The sequence below is a fragment of the Chiloscyllium punctatum genome, chromosome 11 (assembly GCF_047496795.1).
Source record: "Chiloscyllium punctatum isolate Juve2018m chromosome 11, sChiPun1.3, whole genome shotgun sequence".
In the NCBI taxonomy this organism is placed as follows: domain Eukaryota; kingdom Metazoa; phylum Chordata; class Chondrichthyes; order Orectolobiformes; family Hemiscylliidae; genus Chiloscyllium; species Chiloscyllium punctatum.
In genome coordinates this window covers 70403991-70416722 of record NC_092749.1, presented here as the reverse complement: position 1 = coordinate 70416722, position 12732 = coordinate 70403991, and the positions used below count along the sequence as shown (strand labels likewise).

General features: G+C 39.2%; 1 protein-coding gene across 6 annotated transcripts in view; it reads left to right on the top strand.

The window, feature by feature from the left end:
* The window catches only part of LOC140483081 (exportin-1), a 78309-nt gene that overhangs the window by 22102 nt on the left and 43475 nt on the right, over positions 1-12732 (top strand). For all 6 annotated transcript variants that reach the window (XM_072581008.1, XM_072581006.1, XM_072581010.1 and 3 more), the window contains 9 exons: positions 461-522; positions 606-650; positions 3039-3220; positions 3318-3366; positions 3445-3564; positions 3659-3787; positions 7348-7506; positions 7607-7804; positions 8466-8604. In XM_072581008.1, the coding sequence (XP_072437109.1) occupies positions 461-522; positions 606-650; positions 3039-3220; positions 3318-3366; positions 3445-3564; positions 3659-3787; positions 7348-7506; positions 7607-7804; positions 8466-8604 (1083 nt within the window). The remainder of the gene's footprint in view (positions 1-460; positions 523-605; positions 651-3038; positions 3221-3317; positions 3367-3444; positions 3565-3658; positions 3788-7347; positions 7507-7606; positions 7805-8465; positions 8605-12732) is intronic.

Sequence of the window (12732 nt, the reverse complement as noted above, 5' to 3'; positions counted from 1 at the left end):
GTCTGTTTCCATGCTGTACATCTCTATGACTCTATGAAGAAAAAAAAGAATAAAATAGTCAGTTTATTCTATTAAATAGTGTATTTTTATTTGAGTAATTTGTTTACTCCAATGTCCAATTTTATGGAAGTAAAGTCTCCCCTGTTCTAAAGAAGAGTCATACTTGGCTTGCAGTGTTAATTCTGTTTCTCTCTCCACAGCGGCTGCCAGACGTGCTGAGTTTCTCCAGCATTATTTCTCTTTCCAGCTCTAATTGGTGCTAAGCATGTGAAAATAGATCACTGTTGTGTTGCAAATTTGAGCTCTTGAATATAGGACGTTTTACATGCAGCTTTTAAGAAACAGTATGTTGATTAGGTGTTTAATATTTTCATCTTTTAAAGTCAAATATAATTGCTACTAATAAATGAACCACCTATGTCACTTATCGACTTTATTGTTCCTTTTCCATTGTATCTAGGCATTAAAAAATACGTTGTTGGATTGATTATAAAAACTTCATCTGATCCTGTTAACATTGAGGTGAGTTTTCACTAAATTGTATTATGCAGATTTTCTGAATTCAGTCCATAATTGTATACTGAGTTGTTTTCTTTTTGTTTTAGAAGGAGAAGGTTTACATTGGAAAACTAAATATGATTTTGGTTCAGGTGAGATTCAAGATGATTTGTGAGTAGATTCACTTAGTTCTTTTAGATGTGTTTGTATTTCTAAATTTGTATCAAAGTTTTTATTGAAAATAAACTTGTTAGCTTATTTTATTTCTCAGTTGATTTCTAATTTATTTTTTACTTTAGCATAAGATTCTGGAGTTATACTAGGGCACGGGATATTGTTTGTTCAACGCACTTCATGTTCAGAAGTTGTAAACCTAGGCTACAAATTGAACACACCTCTTATCTTGATCATTCTGTCCTTTTTGTGCTCCGTACCCAAAGAGAGATGTCAAGAATTATTTTGCTCTTCGGTACTACTATCTCTTGGGTTTTAAATGTTTTTACCAGGTGATAAGAAGGTTCTGTACTCTGAAATTAAAAATTTGAAATTTGTTCTGATTGTAAATTGGTGGTTTTATTTTCCTGTTGAATCTTTTCAGGTTGGTGCAAAACAAAGACACCTCTTCCCACATAGAATTGAACTTTTTTGCCAAAATGGGAGGAAGTGGGTGTAATGTACAATTGAATAATAAGTATCTGCACATTTCTGGTTGGAAACTCTCTAACCCTGACTTTACAATCTAAAAAGAAGGGTGAGCAGCAGACTGTTCTCTAACTCTAATATATATTTTAATTGGGATCTCATTCCTTATAGCCAGAATGGTGTTTCTTGAAAGGCGAACTTAGTGTTAACACACTATGTGTTGACCTTTAGTGAATATACTGTCTGCTAAATATCTGACTCAGAGTCCTGCAGCATGGAAACAGGCCCTGTTGGCCCAAACTGGTCCATGTCGACCAAAGTGACCAGCACACTAACCCCATTTCTCTGCAATTAGCCCATATCCTTCTAAACCTTTCCTCTCCATGTATTGTCCAAATGCCTTTTAAATGTTGTAAATGTGGGAATTTAGCTGTTCTTTGACCTGAAGAACAAATGCTGATGTAGAATTTACCCAAACCACCAGTTTGGCAAGTTGCATTAGGAATCAGCTGAAATGCATGAGCAGTAACTAAACCATACATTTAATTCTGACCCCGCATCTCGTTAATTTCTGAATACCTGCGACTTTTTAAACAACGCTTGAAGAGGAGTAAGTCAGTTAATCCCTTTAATTCCAATGAAATCAAAAGCCAATCTGTAACCTAACTCCATATACTCACAATTTCCCTAATCCTTTTCTTAACAAAAATCAACTCAGACTTAACAATTGACTTTGTATCAACTGTTAACTTTTATCTGTAAGCAAGAATTCCAAACCTCAATCACGGCATATGGAAATGCTTCCTAAATTCACCTGAAAGGTCTGGTTCTAAATTTTAGGCTATGCTCTCCTTGTTGATGTCCAAATCAGAAATAGTTTCTACCAATTAACCTGAACAGTTCACCGTATTATCTTGAAAAATTAAGTCAAATCACCCTGAATATTTTAAGTTTATGGAATAGAAGTCAATTTGTGTGGTGCAGGCTCGAAGGGCAGAATGGCCTACTCCTGCACCTATCGTCTATTGAGTATTTGCAGTGGTCACACTAAACAAAAATTAGGGTGTGAAAGGAAACTATATTACCAAAAATGTATCTTCAAATTTTATAATTGGAAACTTGGCACATGAAATGTTATCAAAACACACTAGAACTCAAGTTACACTCTCACATGAGGTAGTACATTTCTTTCGCAGTGTTGCAGTTTCTGAAGATGATGTCTAGGTGACAACTGGCTGTAGATTCAGTTCACAGGAGACCCATCCAGATAATCTTAATTCAAAACAAATTCAGCTGCTTTGTTAGAAATAAAACAAGGCAGCAATAGAAATTGTATTCACATGCAATGCAATCTTTTAACATACCAAAATCATTGCACTGTCTGGATTTTTCAATATAGACTTATTTTACTTCTGGAATAGATTGCATTATCCGTACTGAGTAGAGATATTAGTACAAGAACTTCCTAAAAAAACCACGCTAAATTAATTGGACATGCTAAATTGCCCATAGTGCTAGATGCATTAGTCAGAGGGAAATGGGTCGGTGTGGGCTAGTTGGGTCGAAGGGCCTATTTCCGCACTAGGGAATGTAATCTAATCTAAATTGGTTAGTGTTTAAATGAGATTAAAGCTAGCTTCTCCTGAGATTTGAGTGGAAGGCAATGATTGCAAGGGATAGCAAAGTTATATAGCTTTTTTTAAGCTCCCTGTTAATGGGGATTCTGCACTTGTAGACAGACGACAATTTGATCAGAATTATAACCTAAAGAACGTCTATCTTTTTATTGTCTTCAGGTTGACAGGCTGTATTAGCTGACAGAGGAAAATGTTAACTGTCCTTCTTTTCGATGTTTAATTTTGCAGTAAATGCATAATTTGGTATCATTATTTACACAGATACTGAAGCAGGAGTGGCCAAAACATTGGCCCACATTCATCAGTGACATTGTTGGTGCAAGTAGAACCAGTGAGAGCTTGTGCCAGAACAACATGATTATTCTTAAATTGCTGAGTGAGGAAGTATTTGATTTCTCCAGTGGACAGATGACCCAGGTTAAAGCAAAGCATTTGAAGGACAGGTATAATCTGGACTTGTACTTCATTTAAGTCAACTTTGGTCCAACAATATTCTTAACTTATTCTCATACATAAATATAACTTGTTCTTTCTTTGCAGCATGTGCAATGAATTCTCTCAGATATTCCAGCTGTGCCAGTTTGTCATGGTAAATAAGTCATTTAATTTTAAAATCTGGCAGTTTTAATAATTTAGGTAGGCTTCAACAAACTATTTTCCATTGTAGGAAAACTCTCAAAATGCCCCACTTGTTCAAGCTACCTTGGAAACATTGTTGAGATTCTTGAACTGGATTCCACTTGGATATATCTTTGAAACAAAATTGATCAGTACACTGATATATAAGGTATGTGCATTCTTTATTTTCAGGATCTGTAGAAACCTCTTTTAAGCTAGTCTAGGTAAGAACATTTAAATAACATACGGCTTTTGTGTTTTAGTTTCTGAATGTGCCTATGTTCAGAAATGTGACTCTGAAGTGCCTGACAGAGATTGCTGGAGTGAGTGTCAGCCAGTATGAAGAGCAGTTTGTTACTCTGTTTACACTAACAATGATACAACTGAAACAGGTATGTTAATTCCCTCTTCTCTTTTTCTCTTCTCAAGTATGATAATATATCAAAAGAGGCTTACGTTTTTAAAAATTTTTAAATTGTTCTGGTCATGTGGGCTTTGTTGGGTGGGCATGTATCAAGAGCAAACTAATCTGGAATATACACGCACATTGTGTGAGTATATCTGTTTTTTCACAACAGGAGACAAGGTAAATAATGTCAGACATATTGAAACTATATTTTGTTATTTTAGAAGGCAGAAATTTCATACCCAGATCGAGAAGGTAACCATGGAGCTGCTAGGAGAGAGAAATCTGAACATTAAAATCTGACAAATCACACGGACTTGTTGACACATGTCCTAAGATTCTGTAAGAGGGAGTTTCTGTGATTAGTGGATGCACTGGTCTGATTCCCCAAAGTTGCTGAAAGGCCCAGTTGTTTTAAAAGTAATTATATTAAACACTACTAATTTTTAAAAAAAGAGAGAAATCAGGGAAGTATAGACCAGTTAGTCTGAAATTAAACATCAGAAATTGCTGAAATTATAATTAAGAAAGTTGTGATCCACTTAAAGTCATAGTATGATCAAAAACAAAGATAATTTAACAAAGGCAAATGTATCGAGTAAGGCGGATAAAGGGGAGCGAATGGAAGTAGAATGTGTAAGCTTCTCAAAAGATCGTTGGTCAACTTTGTCGTGCCTCTTTAAAATACTGGACGTGACCTAGTGGCTTCACAGGAACATCTGTAAAACAAAGGGATGCAGTGACATTGTAGAAATGTAATTGGGGTGGTAATCCATGTTAATGCCCTGGGATACGGATTCGAATTCCACCTTGGGGAATGGTGGAACTTGAACTCAGTAAAAATCTGGAATAATCCGCTAGCCCAACAGTGACCATGGTGATTATCATTAAAACAAATGAATATAGAAGTGGATTTTGGCAGAAAAGATGCTCTAATGGTATTAAATGGCAGATCAGGATTGAGGGGCATATTATTCTAAACAAGTTTGAAAATATAAAATAGGTGTAACGTCTCCTGTATGAGGCTTCTGGACTCGCCTAAGCAAATATATCTACTTCAGTAAGAAAATGGTTCAGGAATGTCATTAGTAAATACAAGAAATTGCATGAGAATACTTTTAATGTTTCAGGCTTATGTAATGAATTGTATTTTGTGGAAGTATATGATGGGAGCTCAGGCCTGTCAAAGCCACACTAATGATTTTGAAATGGAAAGAACTTTTCAGTTATGTGCTTAAGCAGGGTAACATCAATGTTTTTGGTGACAAAGATGTGGCTGTGTGTGTTTCTTCGGTACATCAGGGGAATGGTTTATTTTGCTACTTTGGTTCCTGAAGCTGGGTGGAAAGTTCAGTAACATTTGATCACATGAATTGAAAGAATACCATCTATTTCCCCATATTCTATATCTTCCATGTCCTTCTCCACAGTAAACACTGATGCAAAATACTTATTTAATATCTCCCCGGGGCTCCACACACAGGCTGCCTTGCTGATCTTTGAGGGGTTCTATTCTATCCCTAATTACCCTTTTGTCCTTTAATGTATTTGGATTCTCCTTAACCCTATTTGCTAAAACTATCTCATGTCCCCCTGTTGCCCTCCCAATTTCCCTCTGAAGTATACTCCTTGTACCATCGATAGTCACAGGTGAGGTGCTGAAAGATTCTGGTTTGGCTAACCTGGTGTCACTATTTTAAGAAAGGTGGTAAGGAAAAGCCAGGGAGCCATAGACTGGTGAGTGTGATGTCGGTGGTGGGCGGGTTGTTGGTGGGGAATCCTGAGGATTTACATTTATTTGAAAAGGCATGGACTGATCAGAGATATGCAGCATGGCTTTATGCATGGGAAATCATGACTCATGAACTTGATTGAGTTTTTTTGAAGAAGTAACAAAGAGGATTGAGGGCAGAGCAGTGGACGTGATGTCTATGGACTTCAGTAGGCATTCAGCAAGGTTCCTCGTGGGAGACTGGTTAGCAAGGTTACATCTCGTGGAATACAGGGAGCATAGTCATTTGGATACAGAACTGGTTCAAAATAGAAGACAGAGGGTGGTGATGGGTGGTTGCTTTTCAGACTGGAGACATGTGACCCGTGATGTGTCACAAGGATTGGTGTTGGGTCCACTGCTTTTTGTCATTTTATATAAAATGATTTAGATGTGAACATAGGAAGCGTAGTTAACAAGTTTGCAGATGGCACCAAAATTCGAGGTGTAGTGGACAGCAAAGAAGATTGCCTCAGAGTCCAGCAGGATCTTGATCAGATGGGCCAATAGGCTGAAGAGTGGCAGGTGGAGTTTAATTTAATAAATGTGAGGTGCTGCATTTTGGGAAAGCAAATCAGAGAAGGACTTGTACACTTAATGGTAAGGTCCTGGGGACTGTTACTAAATAGAGACCTTGGAGTGCAGGTTCATAGTTCCTTGAAAGTGGAGTCGCAGGTAGATAGGATAGTGAAGAAGGCGTTTGGTATGCTTGCCTTTATTGGTCAGAGCATTGAGTATAGGAGTGGGGAGGTCATGTTGCGGCTGTACAGGACATTGGTTAGACCGCTGTTGGAATATTGTGTGCAGTTCTGGTCTCCTTTCTTATCGGAAGGATGCTGTGAAACTTGAAAGGGTTCAGAAAGAATTTACAAGATGTTGCCAGGGTTGGAGGATTTGAGCTGTAGGTAGAGGCTGAATAGGCTGGTACTGTTTTCCCTGGAGCGTCAAAGGCTGGGGGGTGACCTTATAGAGGTTTATAAAATCATGATGGGCATGGATAGAGTAAACAGACAAGGTCTTTTTCCTGGGGTGGGGAATCCAGAACTGGAGGACACAGCTTTATGGTGAGAGGGGAAAGATTTAAAAGGGACAACTTTTACACGGAGGCTTGTGCGTGTATGGAATGAGTTGCCAGAGGAACTAGTGGAGGCTGGTACAATTACAGCACTTAAAAGGCATCTGGATGGGTATGTGAATAGGAAGGGTTTGGAGGAACGTGGGCTAAGTGCTGGCAAATGGGACTAGGTTAGGTTAGGATATCTGCTCGGCATGGGTGAGTTAGACTGAAGGGTCTGTTTCTGTGCTGTACATCTCTATATGACTAATAATGTTATGCAGTAAATCCAAAACTTAGTGCAGCTTTGTCGTGTAAGCACTGGTTTGTTAATATGCAGACATTAGTAAATAATTTCAGTGTGTCAAAAGCATAGTTGAGAATTGTATCACAACAATAGTCAGTAATTCTAATTCTGCTAAGTGAATTTGAAAACAAACTTAATTGCCATTTTGTAACAGCCTTTTTTGTTTTCTGTGTACTCATTTCCCACACCCTTGCAATCTTCATTGAGATTTAAATATATTATTCAAGATGACAGTTTAAAAAACATCTAACTTTAAGTTCTTCTTCTGCAGAATTTTGCAAATGATCTCCTATCTATACAAGAATAATAGCCATTAGATTTGATCAGATAAGAGCTTGTTTGTAACAGTTGAACTGTGGCTGTAGACAATTCAGTGTGAGAGTAATACTTTTGTTTTCTCTTACTTACTATTAGATGCTTCCTTTGAACACCAATATTAGAGTGGCTTATGCTAATGGAAAAGATGATGAACAGAATTTCATCCAGAATTTGAGCCTATTTCTTTGTACATTTCTGAAAGAACATGGGCAACTTATTGAAAAACGATTGAATTTGAGAGAAACACTTATGGAGGTAAGAGTTTTAGCAAATCTTTCTTTATAATGCTATCATAAATTATTGTGCATAACTGAGGAAAGAATAATTCAGTTTAAATCTTTTGAATATTCTGTAGGCTCTTCACTATATGCTGCTTGTGTCAGAAGTGGAGGAAACAGAGATATTCAAAATTTGCCTCGAGTATTGGAACCACTTGGCTTCTGAACTCTATAGGGAAAGTCCATTTTCAACACCTGCATCGCCTGTGCTTTCTGGAAGTCAACATTTTGATGTTCCTCCAAGAAGACAACTTTATTTGCCAGTGTTATCGAAGGTAAGCATTCAGTCAGTTAATAGAAATCTATCCTATTGCTTCAGTAAAATTTAATCACTGGACATAATCATTGCATTGTTCTTCTGAGATGTACTGCTGTGGAGGGAATCACACCGTTTAGATTCTTTGTCCTTTGTGAATAAAATGTCTATCATTCCTTTGCTTTAATGTTCAGATCAAAATGTTTTCTAACTTCATTGTATGTAAGTGCTTATTGGAGCAACATTTTAGTTCACTTTCATTAGAAACAGTCTTTGAAGTTCTTTGAAAGTAACTGACAGTTTATTGGATTTGCTGTTTGCATATTTAAATGTCACACTTGAATGTGAATCATTCAATGTGACTTGATATTCATTAAAATCACGCAACACCAGGTTATAGGCCAACGTTTTATTTGGAAGCACTAGCTTTTGGAACAATACTCCTTCGTCAGATGGTTGTGAAGATTGTGATACTCCACAACCACCTGATGAAGGAGCAATGCTTCGAAAGCTAGTGCTTCCAAATAAATCTGTTGGACTATAACCTGGTGTTGCATGATTTTTAACTTTTGTACACCCCAGTCCAACACAGACACCTCCAAATCATGATATTCTAGCATGGTTGCTTCATTTGCTGTATGTAAGACTGATGATATATAACTATAAAATATTCCTCAAAGGTGCGCCTTCTAATGGTCAGTCGCATGGCCAAACCAGAAGAAGTACTTGTGGTGGAAAATGACCAAGGCGAGGTTGTACGAGAGTTCATGAAGGATACAGACTCTATCAACTTGTATAAAAATATGAGAGAAACTCTTGGTAAGGTTTTCCATTCCACCAACTGGGGTATTTATAAACATGGCTAAAACTAAGCAAGTTGATGGTTACAATAGCACTCCAACATGTTTCCATGCCTGTAGACGTTTATCAACTTAAACATAAGTAGGAGTAAACCTTCCATTCAGTCGGTAAAAACAATGACTCTCTGCAGATGCTGGAAACCAGATTCTGGATTAGTGGTACTGGAAGAGCACAGCAGTTCAGGCAGCATCCGAGGAGCAGTAAAATTGACGTTTCGGGCAAAAGCCCTTCATCAGAAATACAGGCAGAGAGCCTGAAGGGTGGAGAGATAAGTTAGAAGGGGGGTGGGAGTGGGGAGAAAGTAGCATAGAGTACAGTAGGTGAGTGGGGGAGGGAATGAAGGTGATAGGGCGAGGGGAGGGTGGAGTGGATAGGTGGAAAAGAAGATAGGCACGTAGGACAAGTCATGGGGGCAGTTCATTCAGTAACATCATGGCTGTTCTGATAATGGTTTTGCTGTCACTTTCTTGCATAGCCCAAAAGCTCTGACTCCTTTGTCGATCAAAAATCTACCTTAAGTGAGTCTTTAAAGTATTCACCCAAATGTCATTGCTTTCTGAAGATTCCAAAGTATTAGTGACCTTCAAAGAAAAGTCCCTCTCCATTTCTTCTTAATTGGAGATCTGTCTCTTTTAAACTGTGGGCCCTCGTTCCAGACTGCCCCATGTGGACAAACATCATTCTATCATCGACTCTAAGTCCCCTCAGAATCTGGCATGCTTCAATAAAGCCACCTTCTAAATAGCAGTGTGTATAGACCTAACCTGCTGAGCCTTTCCTTGATAAGGCAAGTGGTTCACCCTAGAAATTAAGTGAATGAAGCTTCACTGAAATGCTTTGAATGCAATTATGTACCTCCCTTGAGCAGAGGGAAGAAAACCATGCAGTATTATGAGTTGCTGTCATTTGGACCTTGTGTATAACTGTAGCACCATCTTGTCTTATATTGTGATAATTGATAATCTTCTTGTGATCTTACCATTACTTGCCTGTGCTTGCATTCTAGCTTTTTGAGATTCAAAATCTCTGCACCACAGATTTCTGCTATCTCTCTTAAGTAATATTCAACCTTTCCATTGTCAAAGTGGGCAGTGTGTTTTGTCATACTTCATCCACCAAATTTTTGTCCACAGCCTATCTGTATCCCGTGCAGATTATGTCCCCTTCACAACTTGCTTTCCTACTGATATTTGTCATCAGCAAACTTGGCTACTGTACACTCATTCCCTTCATTCAAGTTATCAATATCCTTTTTACAGAGGAGCCTTGACTATCCGAAGGACACGGGTGGGCAATATTTCATTCAGTTAATCGAATGCTGGATAGTATAGTTTTGCAAAGCATCAGGACCTTTCCATCTTGCTAGATAATCTGAAATTTGGATATTTGAGGTTTCTCTGTATTTGGTCAGGGTATATGAGTGCCATTGAATAGGTTTGCAATTACTGCTTGTCCTTTTTTACCCTGAAAAAGATAGCTGTGAGTTGTCACCTTTGAAGAGCTGTAGTCTTTGGGGTGTAACACACCCGCAGTGCTGTTGGGAAGGGAGTTCAGGATTTTTACCCAGCCACACTGAAGGAATAGGAGTATATTTCCAAGTCAAGACGGTGGGGGGCTTGAAAGGAAACTTGTGGGCCATGGTGTTCCCATGCATCTGTCGCCCTCTTCCTTCTAGGTAGTAGAGGTTGAGCGTTTGGGAGATGCTGTGAGAAAAAAAACCTCTATGAATTATTGCAGTGTGTCTTGTAGATAGTACACACTGTCTTCGTACATTGCTGACGAAGGGAATAAAATTTTGAAGGTGACGGAGCAGGAGATTGTTCTATTGGGAATAGTGTCAAACGTGACTTGTTGGAGCTGCACTTAATTAGATAGGTGGAGAGTATTTCATCACACTCCTAACCAGTGCCTTGTAGATCGTTGCCATGATGTGGAGGTGTCGGTATTGGACTGGGGCGGACAAGGTCAGAAGTCACACGACCCCAGGTTTATTTGAAATTACACAATTTCAGTGTTGCAACGTAGGGTGACCTGACAAAGGAATAGCATTCTGAAAGTGTGATTTCAAATAAACCTGTTGGATTGTAACCTGGTGGCATGACATCCAGTCATGTAGATGGTAGACAGGATGGGATACTGAGGTGAATTACATGTCACAGAATTTCCAGCCTCTGACCTGCTCTTGGAGCCACAGGATTGATATGGATGGCACAGTTCAGTTTCTAGTCACTGACCATAAGACACAGGAGCAGGATTAGACCATTCGGCAGAAATTGCTCAGCCATTTGATCATGGCTGATGTGTTTCAAGCCCCCCATTCTCCAGCCTTCTCCCTGTACCCATTATCCACTTGCCAGTCAAGAATCTATCTATCTGTCTGGTATATTCCATGTGTTGGCCTCCATAGCGCTCAGTAAGTTCCGCAGATTAACCATCCTCTGGCTGAAGAGATTCCACCTCCATCCCTTAACTCTATGGCTTTGCCCTTTGGTCCTAGTCTCCTATAAGTGGAAACATTGTCTCTACGTTCACTCGGTCAATGCCTGTCCGTATTCTGTAAGCTTCAATCAGATACCCCTCCCATATCCTTCTAAACTCCATTGAGTACAGACCTAGACTCCTCAACTGCTCGTATGACAAGCTCTTCTTCCCTGAGATCATTCACATAAACCTTCTCTGGACCCCCTCCAGCACCAGCACTTCTTTTCTTCAGTACTGGGTCCAAACTGCGCTCAATATTCCAAATACAGGCTGACTAGAGCCTGATACAGCCTCAACAGTACATCTCTGCTCAAACCCTCTTGAAATGAATGCGAACATTACATTTGCCTTCCTAACTCAATTGAACCTGCATGTTAACCTTGGAGGTCCTAGTTCAGTATTCACCCAAGTCTCTTAACTTCGCACTTTACCATAGGTATTCATTTGTAACTGCTTTGCCTGCTCTCCTAACCTGAGCAAGTCTTTTTTGTAGCCTTTCCTCTTCCTCAGCCCTGCCCATTCTTCCACATATCTTTTGTGTCGTTTGCAAACTTGGCAACACTGCCTTTGTTCCTTTGTCCAGATAGTTAATTTATAACATGAACAGCTATGGTTCCAATACTGACCCCTATGGAACTTCACTAGTCACCAACTATCATCCTGATAAGGACCCCTTTATTCATACTTTCTGCCTTCTGCCAGTCAGCCAATTGCCAATCTAGGCCAATACTTGTCCCTAACACCATGAGCTCTTATTTAGCGTCCTCATGGCAGCTCCTTGTCAAAGGCCTTCTTGAAATTCAAATAGAGCGTGTTCACTGGCTCTTAGTTGTCTAACTTGTCTAACCTCTTCAGAATTCCATCAGATTTGTTCGGCTTGACTTCCCCTTGATGAAGCCATGCAGACTCAGACCTATTTTGTCACGAGCATGCAAGTACTCTGCAATCTCATCCTTAATAATCGACTCTTAAAATCTTACCAATGACAGGTTAGGCTAACCGGCATAGGATTTCCTGTCTTCTGCCTCCCTCCCATAAACTGGGGTGATACATTAACTATTTTCCAGTCCTCTGATACCCTCCCTCACTCCAGTGATTCCTGAAAGGTGCATTTGCAATCTCCTCAGCTGTCTCCTTCAGAAAACTGGGGTATAGTCCATCTGGTCTGGGTGATGTATCCACCTTCAGACTTTTCAGCTTCCCCAGAACCTTCTCCTTAGCGATGGCCGCTATACTTGCCTCTGCCCCCGGCTTGCTTGGAGTACGATAAGCTGCTGGTATCTTCCACTGTGAAAACTGAAACAAAGTACCTATTCTGGCCCTCTGCCATTTTATTTCCTATTACTACTCTGGCTTCATTTTCCATCAGTCCATTGTCCATTCTTGCCTCTCTATTACTTTTTAGATACCTAAAAAAACTATTGCAATCTTCCTTTGTATTATTCACTAGCTCACTCTCATGTTTTGTTTCCTCTCCCCTTATTGCTTTGTGAATTATCCTCTGCTAGATTTTTTTTAAAGACTCTAACTTTCCTCTAAGATTCACCATATTGTATGCCTTTACTGACTTCCCGTGTCAGCCTTTGTTGCCTTGTCCTCCCCTTA